General features: G+C 35.4%; 1 protein-coding gene across 5 annotated transcripts in view; it reads left to right on the forward strand.

Annotated features, from left to right (window-relative positions):
* Nucleotides 1-22073, forward strand: part of dock3 (dedicator of cytokinesis 3) — a 220096-nt gene that overhangs the window by 120689 nt on the left and 77334 nt on the right. For all 5 annotated transcript variants that reach the window (XM_015388011.1, XM_015388012.1, XM_015388015.1 and 2 more), the window contains exon 5: nt 2860-2956. In XM_015388011.1, the coding sequence (XP_015243497.1) occupies nt 2860-2956 (97 nt within the window). The remainder of the gene's footprint in view (nt 1-2859; nt 2957-22073) is intronic.

Here is a 22073-nt window from a genome sequence, read left to right on the forward strand (position 1 = left end):
CATTCTCGGGCAATAAAGGGATTTTCTATTCTATTCTATTCTTTTCTATTCTATTCTATTCTAATGAAAGAGATCAATTTTAGACAGAAATCTGGAGAGCTCTAAAATTTTATTGAAATAACTGTTTCAGAATTTGAATTTAAGTTTTATTCTTATTTAATGACAGTAAAATGTCTTTAAGTTGTTACAAACTGTTAAAGTAGCCGCTCTGAGTGATACAGGTTTGGTCTAACCATACCAGAACCAACACAGTAGAGAATAAATACACAACACAATGAATGCCGTGCATTTTTCTTTAAACAAAGTAAAATCAATAAAAATAACAACCGAATGTCTAAAGCTATTTCTTTTTCAAGTCATGTGCTGAGTAATGTTGATGAAGCCATATAAGTGATGTGTTTTTATACAGTTTGAAAGGCCAGGTGTAGGAGGTCAGTGGATAAATGTTACACTAGTTTTTATTGAAGAACATTTATGTAATAAAAATACAGAAGCTGTTCTTAGAACTGACCTGGAGAGCATTTAGAAGCAGGAGCAGAGTGTTTGGGCAGAAGAAGGTTTTGCTGTCATAGCTGGAGGTAGAAATGTGTGTTTGGTCTGTCAGGAACCTTCAGCAGCAGGATGGTGTGATTTGTCAGGGGTGAAACACACTGTGTATGTGAAAAGCTTACAGTTATTGACAGTGCAAGTCAGGTTTAGTTGTCCAAACTTTTTGACGGAACCGCAAAGGTTCTATAAGCACAGATCAGTGAGTCTAAGGAGACTGAATGCAGCTACATTATACTGAAATCAGAATTTAATTTTGATTCAAAGAGTACCAAGATTATTTATCATGAAATATGAATAAGGAAAAAAAAATCTTTAAATAATATATATCTAGTATTAATAAAACTAAAAAAAAATTTAAGTGAACCAATCAACAGGCAAAGCATTAAATGCTTTTAAAGTTGCAAGAGTTTTTGCATATATTTTGAAGCAAATATAAAAAAATAGTATTTTACATTACTTGATAGTTTGAATGGAGACACAAAAGTATATATAGGATCTGTAAATATCTAGCAAAGCAACAACAGATATTGATGGAGGACGGTCATGGTACTGTAGCCTGTATCATAACTGAGAAGAGACATGATGCACAATCAGAGGGCTTGATAAGGTACATGTATGGAAAGAATATGAGGAATACATGAGAACAAACATGAATGGAGACAGGAACAAAAAAATAAGATCTGAAATAATCATTGGATTAGAACGTTGTACCAAGAAAAGGAAAGATGCAGCTAAAGTAAGGGTATAAAATGTAAAAAGAAACTGGGTCAACATGAGTGTCTGCTGAGGGTTGGCCAGCCCACTGTATGTTTTATTTTCTCAATCATTTATGTTTCCTTTTTATATGTTACTTTTGATTGGCAGGGTGTAAAACTCCGAACAAAATAAAATTATCTTAGATATATAAAGCTGTTTAAAGAGGGTTGAAGTAAAGTTTTGGCTTGTTGGGATAAGCAAAGGATAAATGATGGTCCATCCTCATTTTATACATCATCTATACGGCAGTAATCATAACAAGGAGTTTGTGTTAGTGGTGTTTGTTAAAGTGAAGTTACAAGATAAGGGAACTTGAAGAAGAGCAACAGAAGGTACTGAAGTGAAGGCAAAAGGACAAAATGAAGAATAGAAAAGCAGTGGGAGCTTCTGAAATACAGCTGCTGTTGGTGAACTCAGTAAGCAGTTATCGTCTGCTGTTCAGCACGGAGATCAGCTAATCTCGTACATTACTCCTTTTAATTAAACCGTTATGAAACGGGGGAAGAAAGAGCTGGCAGAGGGATTGGAACACACTGTAAGAAAAGTACATGAATGGAAGGGGGGGGCATCTATAGCAGAGAACATATATGTGCATTAATATTTCTGACTTAGAGACTGAAACTGTGAGTAAACTTAGTTTTATTCCCACACCCTCTGGGAACCACAACATTTGCAAAGTGAAATAAAGATTAAATGAAATTTAAAAAGGTTAAGCTTTATGGTAATGTTAAGAGGTGAAGTGAGGTTTTCTTCCTCTGCTCCCTAAAAAAGAAAAGGCATCTCCAAATAATTTGGCAACAAGTAATTTAATTAAGCTTGGCCAACTTAATTTATTTAGGGTTTCAAACTAAAAAACTAAAAAAAAGAAGTGGCCGGGTTTGAATCAAATAACTGGCAACAAATAAATTAAGGTGCAACCGAAATTTCTTTTGAGTGTTTAGAGAGTTTAAATTTTTAATCTCTTAATAGTTATGTAGCAAAAGTACTACACATAAAATACTTTATAAAATCAGTATTTTCAGTGTTTTGAAGGTCTTTTCTTTATACCATTTCATTTTAAAACCTTATATATATATACCTCTATATAGAAATATTCTATTGTTTAATTTCTCCTTCTTGAGATGAACCAGGTTCTTCACCATTATACAACTTAGAACAAGAAAGAAAATGGACAAATGTCAAATTTTTCTATAAGCACATTTTGAGTCTGCCATATATGCACAAATACAAGAAACAACCCAGGAAGATAACGCTTTAATGAGCTGTACTTGTTAGAAAAAGTGTCTGTTATTTCTAATTAAAAAACCATCAATTAAAACCAAAACTGTTGGACAAGGCACGTTTCAGATTATTGTCCATTCTGCATAAATTCTCCTTCTCATAGAGCATAAAAAAAATCAAGTTCCATGTATAAGTTCTTTGTTGGTTTTCTCTAAATGATAACAAAAGCTTTTTTGGGGGATATTCTAGGCTTTTGATGATACATTTGATAAATAATTGCTTAAATACTTGGCGGTTAATAAAATGTGTGCTTTCTTTTTTATTTTTGTTTAGGCCTCATGAGTCTGTGGTGCCTCTGGAAGACCCAATTGTAACAGAGGTGACATCAACTCTTCAGGAATGGGCTTTACTATGGAAGCAGCTCTATGTGGTAAGCAGTAAACTATGTGCAGCTTGTTCCTAAATACAAAACAAATCTAATATAGTCTTTTATTAAATAAATAAATATCTATTTTGGTCTGTACTTATATAGTCAAGTCAGGAAACTTGATCAAAGCGCTTTATACTATATTCATTCATTCATTGATTCATGCAAACACTCACACACTGATGATGCAGAGCTACACTGTAGAACTGAGGATGTTGTACACAGACGCACCAGGCCCTCTGACCACCATCACAGGGCAAGTCAGGTAAAGTGTCTTGCCCAAGGACACAACGATATTGAAAGACGGAACCAGGGATTAAACCGACAACCCTTTAGTTTCAGGAACTCCTACATCCAATGCCACTGTCATCCCCTAACATTTTAAATGAAGTTTAAAAAGTTTCAGACTGTGAAATTATTAATTATAGTCTATATAAAATTAACAGACTTGCTTCTAGTTACATGAAATACAGGGGATAAACTAATGGGTAATTACATCCTGGTGTGAGTGTGCTCATGTGATACTGTACCTGACGCTTGGCGGGTAGCACTGAACCAAATGCTGTTTAACAAATAATTTCATTTTAAATAACTTTGCACAAATATCAGGAAGGTAACCTATTACAAAGTAGAGATCTTTCCCTCTGCAACATCTGCAATGCCTTTTTTTATTTATTTTTTTATTTATTTTTTAATCAAGCAGCATAACATTTAACATTGGTTCCCATTATCTTCACCTCTGTCAGGATTTGGTTGTGGTTTGTTGACCCAAATGCAAAGGCAGGGAGGCAGAGGTAATTTTCTTGTGGGTTTAATGAAAGGTTAACAAAAACCAGAGGCAGGAAATCCAAAAGTCCAACATGAAACAAAGTCCAAACAAACCGGAAAGCAGGAATCCAAAAATCAAAACATGAAAACAAAGTCAAAACAAACCAGAAATCATGGAGACATCAGGGGGGATTCTATCACGAGGAGGAAGGCTCAGAGAGACAGCGTTGGAGGAAGTTAGATAAGGAACCAGCACTGAAGAACTGCACAGAGAGAGTATTTATGAGAGACTGAAACAAAGAGAGGGCTAACGAGCAGATTGGAAGCAGGTGTGAGCAGAACAGGAAAGGAGCTAGGGAAAAAGGGGAACACAGGAGGACAGCAGAGGACAACAAATAAAAACCTGAAAACTGAAAATAACCAGAAAACACAACAAAATAAGCCCTTTAAGTAGGTGATATATTATTTACAGATTAGGTTACAGATTATATACATTAATTTTTTTCTAAATGTAACCATAAGCTCAGCCACCTCATTTTTTTGTCTTTTCATCAAGTGTTTTGTTGCAAATCTCTTGCCAAAACACCCACATGGTTGCTGTTGAAGGTTTGTTTGGACATTGCTCTATCTTTGTGTTTTCATGTAATAAGCCATTAAGACTAAACAGCATTTTTTTATATATCTAATGTAATACATTTATTTTGTCTGTGTTTTCCGTGGCGATTAAGGACACTTATTTATTTATATATTTTTTTCAAGAATAGAAAAGAAAACTTAAAAAGTTGTTGCAACCCTTTCTCCCAAATAATAAAATGTTGATAATAATTCTTTATGGAGAAATCAGATGAACTGAGTGAGAAAGCAGATGCAAGTAAGAGGAAGATGAATGGCTTACCACTGTGAAGATTCAGAGTAATGGCTTCATGCTGTGTACACATACTGCCACTTGATAATGTTTTCTGCTGCCACTGCTCCTCTCAACAAGTTTCCTTCACACCGATAGCTGTTCTTCTGTTTAATGTTTAACCTAATTTTGAACCGACCATAGCTAAGTAAAGCAACCTTTGTGATTTTAGGCAGCTGGTGACCTTTGAACAGAATATGTGTATTATTTATCATCTTTAAGTGGATTAGTTTCGTGTTTTGCCTTTTAAGTTTTGGAAGTTTCCGTTTGGACAAAATTTGCCTTTTGCCGTTTGTTGTTGTTTTATTGATACTATTTAGGGCATAGTATTCTATTGACAAGTATCTCCCTTTATTTCTGTGTCTGATACATTATTAATTCTGATTGGATCACCAATTCCATTATATTCCAATACAACCTGAAACCGGCATATTGTTTACTGCAAATGTATTGCTATTCAGCCAATATCCAGACCATTTTTTAGGTTTTATTCCAGTTGAATTACCTTACAGTACCTTGCCTTCCTCTTGGAGATGTCAGGTCAGGGGAACTTTAAAAATGTTTATAGACACCTGTTCATGAACAGATAGGACAGACAAAAAAAATCAATTACATAGATACCAGCTGAATCTGCTCCTCTGAAACAGGGGAGGCTCAGTGATGTTAATTAAATCCAAACGTCACTTTTAACAACTGTTGAAACACATAAAACACGTTACTGCAACGGGTGATAATAGCGTTGATGAAGCACTCTGGAATAATAAATTTCAGAAACTAAGGCAGGAGTTCAGCACAAGAGGACTGTTCTGAATAAATGATCCCTTTCTCCTCCTTGCTGTCTAAACACTGTCTGTCAAAAATCTTTTAGGATGTTTGCCAATCAGCATGGAGTAGCCAGCTTCACTACCCGCCCCAACTACAGTACATAGACCCCCTAAGAGGTTCAGCCTCAGTGGAAGTGACGTATTTTAGTGTGTTATCCAATCAGGGCTCTACTTTCTCATTGCTTACCTCAATAGACCGAGGCTCAGACCTCAACAGGGATTTCTCATAGAGACTGACAGGCAGCATCGTTCTGCTCCTGAACAGAGGGGGACTGCAGGCTCCATAGCTGATTAATGTGCAAACTGCTCATGAAATCAGGCACATTGTAGCACATTTTAATTTAGTTTGATAAGTACTTATTAAGCTGCATTGAATGCAGTATTTTAAATGCAGTATTTATGAAGTTTGACAATGCATGTTTTACCAATAATTGTAGGAAATTTAAAGGGAAGGTTTAATCTTAATGGTATTCAACAAGAAATCTCCATAATGATAGTTACATTACCTCTAAGTATACAGTGCAAGTAACATTTAGAAGGAGAACATTTGTATTTGTGTTCAAACTTAACATTAAAAATGTTTTGCTCGATTATATTTTAAGGTAATCTTTGCAAAGTACTTTTAGGAAGGGAAACCTTGAACAGATATGGCCACTGAAAAACATCCAGTCCTTTATGACTAAACATCTTGCCCGAATTAAGGTGGATTACAGACTATTCTTGTTGGTCCAGGATTACATTCACATTTGTTAACCTTACCCCCTTTTGGGTTACTCTTTTTTTTTATATAACATGAGTTGTTCTTGCTTTTGGTAAACTGTGTTTCTTCTTGGTTGGCTAACTGAACTATAGGGTCAGTAGGAAGAATTATGTTATTTGATTTACCATGCTTAATGTTTAAATATGATGTCCCATATCTTAATTTTCTGTGTTAATGAGTGAACTTCTATCCTGAGTCAGCCTATCTGAATAAGTTTTAAACAGACACTGGTAATGTACCTTTTGCAGTTTATATATAATGAATTTACCATTGAGTCTTCTTTCTTTGGATCTTTTGATTTGATTATTTAATCAAATATTTGATTTTCAGCTGTGTTCTGTGATTAATGTCTTCGCAAAATCAGAAAACTCTGCTGTCTCTCCCTTTCTTTATCTATCTAGTGAGCTTGTTTCATTACTCATCTCTCTTATGTCCTGCCAGTACTGTCACACTGTGCTTTTATTCAAAATTAACAGACTCTTGTCTTTTCTCCTTGCCAGAGTTGGGGATAAAATAAAAGATTTTTATTATCAGGCTCCATTTAACATACATTTATATATTCTATATTTTTATAGAGCGCACATGAATGTGCTGCTGTTGGTACTCTGAATCCAGCACCAATAATGTTTAATTATCTATGCACCAATATAATTTGATTTAATAATAAAGACCTAAAAAAAAAGCCTGCATATGCCTGACATCCCAGAATATTCTTAAATGCTGGCATATGTGGAACTTTCTATGTATTTTGGGCGTATACATAGCGTATTCATAACAAGTCCAAAACTTACGTCCAATCTAACTTATGCATAACGCACGGCAGCATACTGCCCATGAAATGATGCACAAGCCAGTGTCCTGTGAGGCCAGTGATGCACACAGAGGTGCCCGGCCGTCATAAAAAGATTTCTTTGATCACGGTATTAACCTAGCTGCTGTTTACTGCCCGCAAAAAAATAAAATAAATAAATCAATAAAATGAAAAAAGAAAGAAAGAAAGTTTGCAGTCGCAGCAGATTCAGGGTCATGTCTGCTATTAAGTTTGTTGGTCTTGGAGGTGGCCGTGAATGTAGGGAGGATCCATCACACTCACCTTCTCATTTACCCTATGATGGGAATGCAGTCTGCAGGAATACAAAATTTTTCCTCCTGTGAACCTCCTTTTATACCCAAACGCCATTATACAGTAGCTGTAAGTTAGAAACATGCTCAGTGGTTGTGTGGAATTCGTCCAAAACATTGATATGCGTTTGGTATACGTTCTTTTAATTTATGCACAAGTTACTCATAGATTTTGGATAAGCTAAAGACCACAACTTATGAGTAACATACACTTAACATATGTCAACCATCACATAACTTACCTGTAACTTATGGCCCTGATATGAGCATACCCTGGCACGCCGTATGTCAACATTTGTCAGCGTGCTTCAGCGTCCTCATAATTTATACAAAATTGACTTTTTTTCATACGTCAGTGCCTTGAGATAACATGTGTTGTGAATTGGTGCTATGTAAATAAACTGAATTGAATTGGATTGAATAAGTTGTAGCCACAAAAATCTGCTCCTCAACTTTTATTTACAAAAAGGAAGTATGACTGTATCATACCATTTTTGTTCTGACTCTAGACTACATTTTAAGAACTTTTCTATAAAACCCTGAAGTTATAAAATGCAGTCCTTTTTTAATTCCCCAGAAGAGCTAGTAAAATCCCAAATGTTCATAATGACTTTGAATTTACTATGCCCTTTCTGAGCTTGGTGGTGTTTAGCTGTAGACTTTTCAGAGTGACCAATGGCATTGGTATCCATCATTACAACCCCCTGCAGTTAAAGTGTGAGCCAAAGAACTGCAGTATGGAGCAAAGGAGGCTTATAGCTTGAATGAATAATTTATATGCATGAGGTGTTAATGAGAAAGACGTTAGTCACCAGAGACAAGAGTGACACAACACAAACCCCGGGGAAATTAGCAACACATGCAGCCATGGTAAAATGACGGCGGTCTACATACCTTATTTCCTTGACAGAGATACCATATTCCCTCATGTCAGCAACCTCTTTATAGGTTTGAAATGAAAGTCGTTCAGGCGTGAAGTTAGGACCATGACCAGTTTATTTAACCTCCAACCACAATTCTCAGTCCAGATCCTACACAGGAAAACAAGTATCCTCTGAGACCGAACCCCTATTTTTTATGACTCTGGGGAAATTCTGCAAACCTCTTAATGCTAGATACATAATGATAGAGTCCATGTCTCAACAAGTGAAACCTGTGTTTGGGGCTCAGTGCGGTTGTTATATAATGTTGACACATTTTGGGATGCCTGCACTTATCCGGCTGGAGTGTCAGAGAGCAACACATTACCCAACCAACCTCTAAATACACAACACAGTGGTCAATGGTTATAAAGTAAATATCGATTCAGTTAAAGTCTCTTAAGGAGAGGAATGTTTCTGAGATGAATGCATAAGTGAAACAAAGAAACACACAAAGATCACATCCTTACCTACAGCAGCACATTGATCCATGGTTGGTTAAATCTAATGGGAGTGCTACTTTAACGCCACAACAATCTTAAAAGAGCGATATACCTATCTGAAGTTACTGCGTGGGACCAAAAGTTATGTGAGAGGATTCTGATCACTCAGCACACGATAGAGAGTATAGAGACATACCCAGCCTCTGATATTAGGGGGAGCCTGACCATGCAGAGACCTAAAAGTCAGCCACCAAGGTTTTTAAATTAGCTTAAAAAGAAACTGGCAACCAGTGAAGGGATTTCAGAACGGCAGCTGTGTAAGCACTTCGTTTGGTGCAAGTCAGCTACCTAGATGCTGAATTTTTATCTGTTGCAGATAATACCGTTCCTTTTTGTTTTGACAACTAAATAAAGGTTTACAGTCACCTAAATGCAAAGATACAAATACATAGATGATCAAAAAAACTTTGAATTTTTTTTTTGTAGAGTAGAGATTCTCTAAAAAAGAGAAAAACCGCCTCCTCACACACACTCAAATGGTCAAACATTTAGCAGAAAGGCTTATATTTAGCAGAAAAGCTTGGAGCATCTATATACTGGTTGACACATTGAATAGCATCATCAGGGTGAGTCACCAACATCTCAGTTTTATCTAGCAGTCAACTGCATGGAGTTTGAGCCTAGCCATGTTTTATTTTCACAAGGAATTTAATTGTGGAAATCAGAAGCCTTAAAGAAACAGTACAGCTGATTATCATCAGCAAATAAATGATAGGGACCATGAGGAAACTCCTCAACTATCTATTCTAATTAAATATCTAGGAGCAAAAACAAAACTGGGCTGAAGGCTGAGCCTTGAGGCACTCCATGAAGTAAACTTGAGTTAGACATAACCTGGTATTTGGCAAGGCACTAACACTTCGCCTGGACAAATGGGACAATCACACATTTACTGGCTTTCACATACTGTTCATATTGTATTCTGCAGTGCCTTTGATTAAGGCTTTTAGATTTTTTTTACTCTTTGTAGCAGAATGTCAACCGATTCAAGCAAAAACTTCTGCACAAATAATATGTTACTAAGTATTGTTTCTTTATTCACAGTACACATAGCATAGTATTTTTAAAGTTAGTGTTTAATGTATTTACACTCACATTAATTGTTGCCATCCTTTTCTAATTATCTCCTTCGTGTGCCCAAACAGTAATGATCTGTCTTCCTCTTGCTTTTCTGACAGAATTTGTTTCTCATTCTCTCCATTTTGGTCCCCATCCGTCGCCTCTTATTCTGATGTCAAGCTAGTAAGAATGGCTTGCATTGTCCTGTATGTGTGTAGGCAGGCTAGAGAAAGAGGGAGGAGGGGAAAACTGACAACTGAACAAAAAAAGAGAGATGTGGAGACTGGAATAAATGCAGAAAGACACATTTCTTTGCTGTGAAATGAGCAGACAAGATTATGTGGATGTCTGTGTATTCAGAGGCTGAAACGAAAGAAAAGAGGTGTGACAGAAGAGGCACAGAAAGAATCCAGTAATTTTTTCAGCTTTATAAGAAATAAAAATCTTTCTATGATGCTAAAGCGAAAATTATTTTGAAAAACATTATGATTTTTTTTTACAGTTTGCCAATTTTATTATGTCATTTTTTTGCATTCTTACATGAAACATAGTAAAGTTGTATATTTTTAGACTAGAGTTTTACAAAATAATTAAAAAATAAAGAGTCTCTTGTTCATAATGCATTCATTAAGGAGTTCACTTTCTGGAACTCAGAAGCCTTGAAGAAGCAGTACAGCTGAATATCATCAGCAAATAAATGAAAGGACACATCATCCTGGATCATCTATCCTAAGGGTACAGCAAAGAGCAAAAACATGGCAAAAAATGAAATAAAAAGAGGGCCTACAATATTAAGCAGTACATTTTTATATATGGCCAAAGTTTTTTGTAGAAAAAAAGTATTAAAACAAATTCAGCAAGGAGCACAGGACTGCATATAGTGGTCTACAATTATAACTAGCCATACAATTACCTGACCAAATTGAGAGGTACAGTAGATGCTTTATGTACAATCTAGAGATAAATAAGAAAACAAGACCATGTAAAAAAATGCAGCTAAAGTTATATTATTACAAAATTCTTTGGTTACTACAGATTATGAAATACTTACGAAGGGGAAAACTGACAACTGAACAAAAAAAGAGAAATGTGGAGACTGGAATAAATGCAGAAAGACACATTTCTTTGCTGTCAAATGAGCTAAAAAAAATGCAGCTAAAGTTATATTATTACAAAATTATTTGGTTACTACATATTATTAAACACTTAGGAAGACAACAAACTCTGACCAGAAAGAATATTTTAACAAATGCTTTAATTCTAGGTGGTATTTTACACATAGAAGGGTTTTGAGCTGCTACAGACAAGTAAACATGCAGATGACGACATTAATGAAATAGAGATAAAAGAGTAACAACTATGCTTAGTAATTATTTCATTAAACTATATAAGATAGGTATTTTGTTTCTGTTTGTTAAATTTTTCTACAATGCTTTTTTGTCCCACAAAAAGGTTACACTTTTTAAATTTAAACTAGTGTTGCACCAATACTAAAACCAGTATCGGGCAGGGCCCCAATCCAGCACTAAAATGGTGCTATCGGTATCGCCAAGTTCCAACAAATAGGGCACTGATACCATTTTGAGAGCCAAACGTTTATTCAACTATTGTCATCCATTCCAGGTAGGCAATAAAAAGTTCTACTGGATTCACTTTGTATTAGTCGTTTTTTCCTGCTTCACTAAGGTAGGTAGCAGCTTAACCAAGCCATGATGGCAATTATTTTACATTCAAGTAGTATGCAGTGGTTCATATATATACACACACACATCAATTTCAAATAGAACTGGTATGGTATCAGTATCGGCCGATGATGCAAAGCCAGGTATCGGGTATCGGGGCAAAATAATGTCATTGGCGCAACTCTAATTTAATCAAAAACTAACACATTTACTGTAAACAAAATCTAACACTTCATAATTCGATGGCAAATATTCATCAACCACTCTATTTAAAGACAGAAATGATTGGAGTTTAATTCTCAAATTATCCAAATATTTACAAATATAAGTAAACATACTTAAAGTTTAACTATAAATGAAGCCTTATCAGCCTGTTTCCCATCAGGTCACTGGATTGTTGAGTTGATTCCATAAAATTGTTCATTTAGGGAAAAAACATTCCAATGTATCCAAAAAAGAAAACTTCACCTGTTTGGCATGAGGAATGTAGGATGTTTTTACAGCTTTTCTAAGTCGTTTAGCCTTATAACTCATGATAGTTATATTGTTTTGATCAACAGATCTGTTATTATATACAAAAGTAAGCACAATGTAGACGAGAACAAAGCTAAAAGTCTGATCGGATACTGAGAAACTTGTTATTGCAGCTGAGCAACTTTAAAAAGAGCATTTATTGAATGACTAAAAAAGGAAGTTTATTTATGATGTTTCGATCTTTCATACTTGTAATACATATACCAATTTTACAGCTCTAGGACACCATATTTACCTTTAGATCTGTTTTTTGAAGTTGAGATGCTGAAAGTTTTGGAATCTAAACTTAAAAAGTTAAGCACAGAAAATGCAATTTAAAAACACTTCACGAATAACATGAAAGTTTCCCTCTCCTCATTTACTTGCTGCTGAGACCTGCATTTTTAAATGTTTATACCCTGTATACCTGTGACAGACGCACAAAACACTGCCGAAATACATTACTTTGAAAGTCCTGTGTGGCTATGTGATAAAGAAAACATGTTTTGTTTTTTGTTTGTTTGTGTCGTAAGGCCAAGCACTAAGCTTCTTGTGTCATAGCTATTTCACATTTTCCTGGGAGACCAAACTGGAGCAACCCATTAAAAGGTGAAAAGCCCTGGAGGGAAGTGCTGTTGAATGCTGCAACATTACAGAAAGGCTCATGAGGAAAGGACGGAAAAAAGGGGCTTAGCCAGTCATAATATTACACATTGCAACTCTTCAGTGAATTCTGAGTAATGCAGTCAGAGTGAGAACATGTTGTCCTGCAGAGAAGCCTATTCCTGTACCTAAATGATGTTAATAGGAAGAGCAAGAACAATGTAGAAAGTAGAGCTTTCTGATGAAGAGTACAACAAATGCTCCTTTTCCGCTAAAAGCGCCGGGCTTTGTATTACCCAACTAATAGGAATCCCGACTCATTCGTCATGTTCCTTTTCCATTACTTTGAAAGGCCCCGGGACAGTCATGCAAATCAACAAAGAAACAACACACTGTGGATGCAAACACACGTTTTGGTAGGAACTTTCTGTCCTCCTGCTGCAAGAATAATAAGAACATGTAAGAACAGGCCACTAACTCCTACTACAGTCCATGTCCGAGAGCTTCTCTTGGTTATCAGGCTGCAGCACCGATAGCAGCAAGTCTTTTGTGGCTCCAGTGAGCATGCAATGAAGCCTGCATCCCAATCTGCTACAATTGGTCTGGTCCTTCAGACTCTTGTAGTCCTGCTTCATTTTCTTGAGCTTGTCCTGCATTTGCTTTGTGGTGTGGCGATCTTTTATTTTAGCCAGTCGGGCTCAAATTGTGGCGTAAATGCAATCATGGTGCATGGTGACTCAAACTCACACTAATCCTCCTCAGCAAAAATACTTAAAGGTATAGTGGAGGATTTTCGTAAATCTTTGAAAAGCCCCGCCATCTCCACTTTAAAAAAACAATGCACTTGCAAAACCCTGTACTCGCCCCCGAGAAGTGCATGCTCTGTTTAAAAGTTGATGGAAGATTTGCCAAATTTTCCACCATGTCAGAATCACCACAGGCAAGTAAAAATGGGGACGAGCACACAGGACGGCCTTACGTAAACACCAGAATGATTGACAATCAGGAGGACCACTTACTTTGATGATCCACCCGAAAAAAAAAAAAAATCACTATACCTTTAAAAGAGCCTGGACCTCATCATTAGTCGTAGCTTCTTCTCTTCTGCTCCATCATGTATTTAAGAATTAGACAACGGTAAACTTAGACAACTGTAAAAACTGTGTATGTATGTTGGTGTGTGTTAGCTGTAATAAAACAAAACAGTGGTTTAAAGATGGCGGGAAGAGCGGATTTAACAAAAAGGAAGCCATGCAGTTCACTTTGTAAGCCCATCCTCTCCAAAATCCCAATTAAACATAGAAAATACTGGATCACTTAAGGGACCAAAGTAGTTAACTCTGTAACTGAAAAAGCAAATGGGGATTTGCAAAGCCTGCAGCTTTTCAGCAGCAATGAAAAAGGGGCTAAACAAATCTTCTGGACCAACACTTGTGAGGATGTGTTTATATCCCCTTTAAGTGCTTACTGTGTGATTGCAGTTTTAATAATGGAATCCAGAATTAATTAATATGAAACTGTCTGTAATGTTTAATCCAAAACATAGATAGATGTAAGTAGTTTACAGACGGCTTAATTGAAAAATGTTTTTATGTATTTGCTACTTGGCTTGCAAGAGAAATCCCATTTTTTTCTTTGCACATTATGCGACACATATGTGTGTGGAAGAGTGTGAATCTGCATCCACGGAAAGCCAAAGAACACCAGAAAATCAAAACATTTCTAGGAATCGTCAGCTCTGTTTTCACCCTTATATTTGCAAGCGGTAACAAACAACATATTTTTCCCCCAATTACAAAGGTACAAAGCGAAAGGATAGAAAAAAATAAAAGGTAAAAAATAAAGGGTCAGAGAGCCGGATGAATAAAAAATATTTTTTGAATTTATACACAAGGATTCAATCAAGGCGATAAAGGGGGAGATAAAGCTGTAGCCTTTTCCTTAAGCTGCTAAGAACATTGTGATTCCAGCAGAAATACAATTAGATATACTTAAGTTTTAAATTAACTTAAATTGTCTAGAAAAATACATGGGAAAGTAACTATTCCAGGGCATATCATGCTTCTTGTCCAATAGGCATCTGCATCCTTTCAATGGTACAAAGATTGAGAAATGACTCATGTTAAAGGAAGGTTTTTAAGTTTATGTATTATGAAAGTCCTTTTATTGTTTTAAAAGAGTTTCTAATGCTCATATTCTACCCATTATTTCTCTCCTTACATGTTGGATTTTAGCATAGAGCAGTATGAAGCTGTCTGAACAACAGTTAGAGGAAACTTTGGCTTGGCCAGACCTTAGTCTTAGTCTGAATTCTCAGCTTATTTTCTACATAAATTCCTGCATATTTTGCTATTGCTTCTACTACAGTAATAACTTTAAAGTGTCAGTTTTATTTTTATAGAAATTACCATTGTAGAGCACTCCAGAAATTATACCACAGTATTTACATTCTAATAGCTTGATGACCAGTTACAAATGTTTGTTAAATCTATCTGGACCTAACAATACTAAGTATTTTTTGATACTGCTTTTCATGTTTGTGTTTTTTTTAAATATGATTGTGAGCCTCTCAGCGGAGCACCTCGTAACCCTTCATCAATGCTGATTTTATGTTAGGGTTGCTAAGCAGCTGCTGACAGTGACCTAATTTTACAAAAATTTTGTTGGTTTATTGGGCTCCATTCTAGTTTTAGATTTAAAGGTGTAATACAAATAAAAGTGTGTTTGTGTCTCTGTCAGTTCAGAGAATAATCTCCTGTCAATTAATTAATTTTAATTTCACGCAAAGCCAAAAAAAAAAAACAACAACAATAAAAGACGAAAAATCTACCCAGTCGCTCTGACATGGATTGCTTGTTTTACTTTGTGTTTGCAGACAGCAGAGTCCTGTCTGATCTGTCCTCTTTCATGTCTGTCTGTACAGATCTGTGGTCCATAGACTCTGACTGAGCTTAAAACATTACCTCTTGCTTTGGACTTTGGTTGAAATCTAAGATGAGAAAATTAATGTAAAAATGTATAGGTAGACATGTTAATGTTGCACCTAACAAAAACACTACAGGTTACCCCAAAACATTCCCTTAGTTATCCTGTTGTCCAGCTAGCAGGGCTGGTTCATCATATCAGTCATTATTGAAACTATGGCCACACAGACTGAAGGTCACATATTTAGCTGGTATATATTTACATTTAACTTTGGCAAGATTACGGAGGAACCAGCTTTTTTATCAGTTATTGTAATTCAATGCTTTATTTACATTAAATGCCTCTGTGAAACTACAAACATTTTAGTGTTTATTATAATATTGAGACAAGTAAATGCTCAGTAGACATAAAACCAACAAATTTTCCATTAATATTATTTTGTTATGTGGGCGGGTTTTGATTTAAAGTACTATAAAGTACAGATCATGCATATTGTCTTGTGTTCTTAAAACCGCATAAGTTGGGTGCTGTCCACCATTAGGTTTCCTTAAGACACAACAATCCCATCAGAACAAAGTGCTGCATGATAGATATGATAGATTCTCACTCATAGGAAACTTCTCCATGTTTTATTTAAACATTTGGAAAACTACTGATTTCATTGTAATTTTACATTTTTAGACACCTCTGTGACACCTGCCCAGGTTTCCAGATGTATTTATTAGTTTTGATTGTACAACATACTTCTAATCAGAGTTCTTGTTACACAACAAGATTGGTGCTCAATGGATATATTAGACTTCCATTTATTTGCACAGACAACCCATTATTTAAAAGCAAGTTGGTTGGTTTGTGGCCAATTAATTGAATTTTATGTGAAAAATACATTTTAATATCTTACTTTCAACTTTTACTATCATCCATTGGTTTGTTTGGATGCAGAATTTGACTGAATTTCCGTCACCTTTTATGTAGCTTAAAATTGTTAGACGATATTGAAACACAGGATGTCCTCTGATGAAATTTTCCACCTATCTGTATAACTTTTTGGCTGCTTCGGTGATCAAATTATTGCAATTCATCCGGTAAACACAAGATGAAGGCATAATTCCCTTCCACCCCAGGTAATGCAGAAGATGACTCATAGTGCTCCTGGCATATTGTCTTTCTATTGCCCTATATCTCTGTTATTTACCCTCGCCTTTCTTCTTTCTATCTGTTATGAGCACACAAATATCACACCTTTCATTGGAAAGTCTCCTTCTAGGCAACAGTCTCTAGATGCAAACTCTGCTGCTGTCGAACGTCTTTATCATCAAGTTATCTGTATGTATCAGTTCCTTTAGAAACATTTCAGTTTCCTTTTATCTCAAACATTACAAATGTGGAGGCTGGCACTGCAGACTGGCCCGTGGGTGGGTGGGTGGAACAGAGAAAAGGGGGGATGCAAAAAGATGGAGACTAAGAGCAGGTCAGAGACAGAGAGGAGGAAGAATAAGGCATCGGTAGACTCTGAACAACAAGCAGGGAGGGAGTGAGAGAGGTAGTGTTGCTCCTGTAGGATGTGGACAGATCTTAAATCGTTTGAAAGGCTGTGATTTTCCACCCATCTGCCGCTTTAGTCTGCTGGTTTCCAGTTCAAAATACAGTAAATGAGAGCAAGAGGAGAAAACTGAGGAGCCAAACTGGTGGATCTATCATCCCTCTATCATACACGTGAGTGGATACTATCTTCTCTTTAATCCTGCGGGCAAGTTGGACTGTTAAGATGCACCTTGTATTCTGTTACTGTAGGTAAGATTTTTTTTTCTCACCAGAAAGGAAAAGTGTCTCTTTACTTTACTTTTGGCTAAACATAATATTTTGTTTTTCACTGTCTGTCCAGAATCATTCAATAAATGCAGTGTCATAATTTCATAAGATGACTCACCCATCGTTGCCACAGTGACGAGGCCCTTGTTGGCATACAGTCGCTGGTTTTATGTTGCATTGAGGGAAAAGTGTGTAAAATCGTATCTGATAAATCCTTTTCAGAAGTTTTTTTTTTATAGTTTCCCAGTAAAACTGCAATGTGATTAATGTTCAGGATGTCTACATCATACGTAATATGGTAGAATGATTTAATATTGTTGCAAAAACTAAATCCTCTCTAAAGTGTCCTTAAAAATGTGAAGGTTATTCTTTAAATTGAAAAGTTTGCAATGAGTTTTGCAATTGAAACAACCATCCATCCATTAATGATCTATTTTAAAATGTTATTTATTCATTTTATTTTATTTCGGTTTATATTTAAACTAGGAGTGAGACACATGTCATGTCATTTGACCACTAAACTTTTAGAAAAAGTTCAAAGTCTTTGGATATTATTTTTTGACAATTGCAAATGCTGTGTGTGTAGCTTTACATGTTTTTTCTATTTATTGTAGTAAATACTGTAAAATGCAACATATAATGTAAGCTTAATAAGTAAAAAAGGGTAACTTGAAAAAGCACATGTTGTTTAAACCCAAATGTGTATTTAAATTTGATCAATCCATTCTTATGTTCATTATTTCAATCTGAAAGTCTTTTTTTCCCCTAAGTGGTTTAAGGGTTTCCTAAAGATGTTTGATTATTGATATAAAATGAAAATTTATATCACCATACAAAATATTTGTTTTATATAACCCCTTCATTATTTTTCTGGTAAAAAATCCAAATAATAATGTTCAGGTGGACTCGACCAGGAATTTCTGGACTTCATGTTCAATGGTCCAAATCTTATTTCTAAATAGGTTCCAAAGCGCAGGCGGGCAATTTATGTTTACGTTTCTGTAATTACAGGCAGTAGGAATAACATTTTATGTCCTTATTTGTTTCAACAAATAACGTTTTTTTCTTTATGCATAAGAATATACAAAATAAATATTCTGAATTTAAACTGTTACAAGACTCTAAAGGATCAAAGCCTCATGTTAAAAACGTACAAATATTCTGATGTAGTTATTATACAGTACTGCCTGGTTTGGCAAATCATCTCTGTCTCCCCTCAATGAGCACAAACCTTGTGTTTTCTTTAAAAACAAACAAACAATCATTTAGATCATTTTTTTAATGAGAACCCGAAGTTTTCAATGAATTTGATCAGCACTGGTCTTTTTCATTAGTGTTGTGACGTTATAATTAACGTTCACAGCACTTATTTTGGTTGGTTTTTGACAACAACCACAATGTATAATTAATCCCTCTGGGGATTGCTGTGCAATTATTTCTTTCTCTACTGACTGAATTATACCTGACAAGAAAAAATAACAAAAATGTTTGTCATTTGTTTTTAAAGTATCTTAAAGTATTTGTATACAGAGAGTCTTTGATAAATGTAAATCCTGCTTAATCTGTTGATCCAGGGTACAAAAATCCTGAGCTACTGTACAAACATTTTTTTAGGAAAGCATTGTCAGAGAGTTTTAAACAGCTGTTTATATTTCAAACATTTTTTGAAAATAAAGCTACAAAAACTTGACATTCTAAAATAAAACCATATCAAACCGGTATATTCCCTGTACTTGCATAGCTCTACAGTATATCAAGCCTGAGGACCCCAAAGGTCTTTACACTGCATTTATTTTTTTACCCTTTCATGCACATATTCACATGGTGATGGTGGTGAGCTGTATTACAGCCACGGCTGCCCTGGGGCAGTCTGACAGAAGCAAAGCTGTGATGCCACCAGGCCCACTGACCACTGAGAGTAGGCAAGGTGGGTGAGGTGTCTTACTGAAGGACACAGGGACAGATGGAGGAGCAGGAGCTTTTACCAACAACCCACTGGTTACAGAATGAATCCTTACCTCCTGAGCAACTGTCGCATGTTAGATTTTTATCCCTTATTTCATTTTTTTCCTCGTCATACCGTAATGATCCCTCCATTTCTGGCCTTTTTTGTCAGAATACAAAAAAAAAAAATGATTCAATATCAGAGACAGCTTTGTTATTTTCATAATTTAAATAAGTAGCAATATATAGATCTGTGTTTTAATTATGGTACAATTTTGTAGCAGAAATATCTGCCAGAACACAGTAGGAGTCTTCTGCCATCTCAGGTGCTGTAAACAAACTGTGATTCACAGCATACTTTCTACACCATGTCTCCTCCGGTGTGCTACACAGTGCCAGTCTGAATTATTTCCAGTTGTGGGGTTTTGGCTCACAGTGAGAATCACCCTCTGTGAAGAGCACGTGTGAAAAGGCAACTGTGGAGAAAATCTGTACATGGATCTTCAGCCATTCCTTTTGTTTGTGAGGGAATTGCTTCAGAAACATCACAATGACAGAGTAGGACCAAGTTTTTAATTTTATATTTTACTTCTACAGCCAAGTTAAATCTCTGTATTAGTTAAGCTATATGCCATTTGATCTGATAGCTGTTTTTTATATTTTGACAGTTATATTACGATTTAGCTCTACCGTGTGGGATCTCTTTGAGTCTCTTGGTGTGCTGATCTGCACACAATGTTTATTTTTATTTTATTTACCACAGGATATAAAGTGAATACCTGTTTTTTGCACTTTTCACACATGTTAATAAGATGCTGCTTTTAATATGCAGATTATGTGCTCCTGAATTTCTTTTAAAGTATTTGTAAGGCAAGGAAAGGCAAGGCAAGTTTATTTATATGACATTTCAGTAGCAAAACACAATAGGAGAATGCATTGCCATGGATTTAATGAAATATTTGTGAAACAAATCCAGTGGTGTGTTTTTAAATTTTTTTTGGGAATGAGTATGAAGTGGATGAATAAGAATCTTCACCAGCATGTTTAATTAAATAGCTTAAAAATATAAATAATTCAACAGAATAAAATGAGAGATCTGGTTTGTTGACAGACAGCAAGTCTGTTATGTATTTTGTTGTTAAGCATAAAGAAAACAAAACTATATATACATATATATATATATATATAATTTCCCCATTGTGTGATTATAAAGGGATTTTTCTATTATATTCAATAATCTTATTGATTAAGGGAGCTTTGAGATGGGCCTCTAGTTCTGCAAACACAAAGTTTATCAAAGTTTCTCTTTTTCTGTTTTGTCAAAGGCTTAAGCAAATAAGACATGATAATTAGTAATGCTTTTGCTGAGAATCTTTGAGAGGAATCCTTCTTTTGCACTTTTCAGTTTTAAGTTACATCTTTAAAGTCTCTTTTTAGAAGTTATAGTGAACCTGGAGTCTATTCTTTCACCATCTCCATTCAGCTGTATGTACTCCCTTTTTTCACTTCTAACTGACACCTTTTCCTCTCAGTAACAACCTTCAATTCAGAAAGAGAAATGGAATTAAAATTGTCTAAATTTTTAAAATTAAAGTTATTTCCCAGCTCATCTACAAAGGTTTTGGGTGAAGCTGACGTAGAGGCATGGATCTGGTTAAAGTTTAGCACCACTAACCTTATTGTTGCATTTTTCTTATAATGTCTCTTTTGAAATAATGCTTTCAAAAATAACACTTTTTGTAAAAAAAAAAAAAAAAAAAAATTCTTAAGCCGAAGTTTGCCAGGTGTAATAAAACTAATACGCAAATTCACTACAAAATAAGAAATACAAAAATAAAAAAACACAGTGATGTATTGTTTTACAATCCAATATTTATTTTTTTTAGTGGCCTTACTGTTTTGCTTATCTTGATTTTTCTACACATAATGCTTATATGATCTAACTGAATATGCAGACAGATTAACAGGATGTTAAATGTGCACCTAAAACAGAGAAAGTAATTGTTTTCTTTTAATATTAAAACTTCTGAAATACCCTGAAACCTTGCTGATCCAAAACTAAATTTGAAAGAGTTAGATTTCATAGATGTATTCTGTGCTGCTCATTAGTTGTGTCACTCAGTGGTTTCACTTTTCCAGTTAGAGGCTAGACTGTCCTTCCTGTGTCGACCTCTTCAAGAACACACAGCATGAGCTAAGGCAGGCTAGCATCCCTGCTATCACATGCTGCTCCTGCCATCTTTCTTTGTGTGTTTGTGTGTGTTTCTCCTGAAAGGGTTCAGACAAGGTTATGTGAGGATTTGGGAAGATCACAGGCACAAGACAGAGCACTCCTACACAAACACACGACACAGACTAACATGGTTGCACACACCCCATATTGCATGCTGCATGGTGCCGAACTCCTGCTAGAACTCCTGCCTTGCTAACGTTTTTGACAGCTTGGGGTTGCCGGTGGCTTAGTTCAGTGGATTCAAACTTCAGAGGAGGGCATGTTATTCTGTGATGCAGCTCTGCTAGATACAGCCACTAAATATTCAGAATATCACAATATTTATTTGCAGTCTTAATCATAAAAGCAAAGAAAGTAAATTTGACTTCTTGGAGTTCTTTTTTCTGTGTATTTTTCTGGTTGAAATGCATGCATATATGCAATAAAAAGTAAAGTAGTGAATAAAAAAATGCAAGTCTTTTGGCTCGACATAACTATTAAACTAAATTGCAAATACTTTTTTTTAAGGTATGTTTAGAAATACTGAAAAATCTTTAAAAAAAGGTTTT

Source organism: Cyprinodon variegatus, unplaced genomic scaffold (genome assembly GCF_000732505.1).
Source record: "Cyprinodon variegatus isolate N-32 unplaced genomic scaffold, C_variegatus-1.0 Scaffold411, whole genome shotgun sequence".
Taxonomy (NCBI): Eukaryota; Metazoa; Chordata; class Actinopteri; order Cyprinodontiformes; family Cyprinodontidae; genus Cyprinodon; species Cyprinodon variegatus.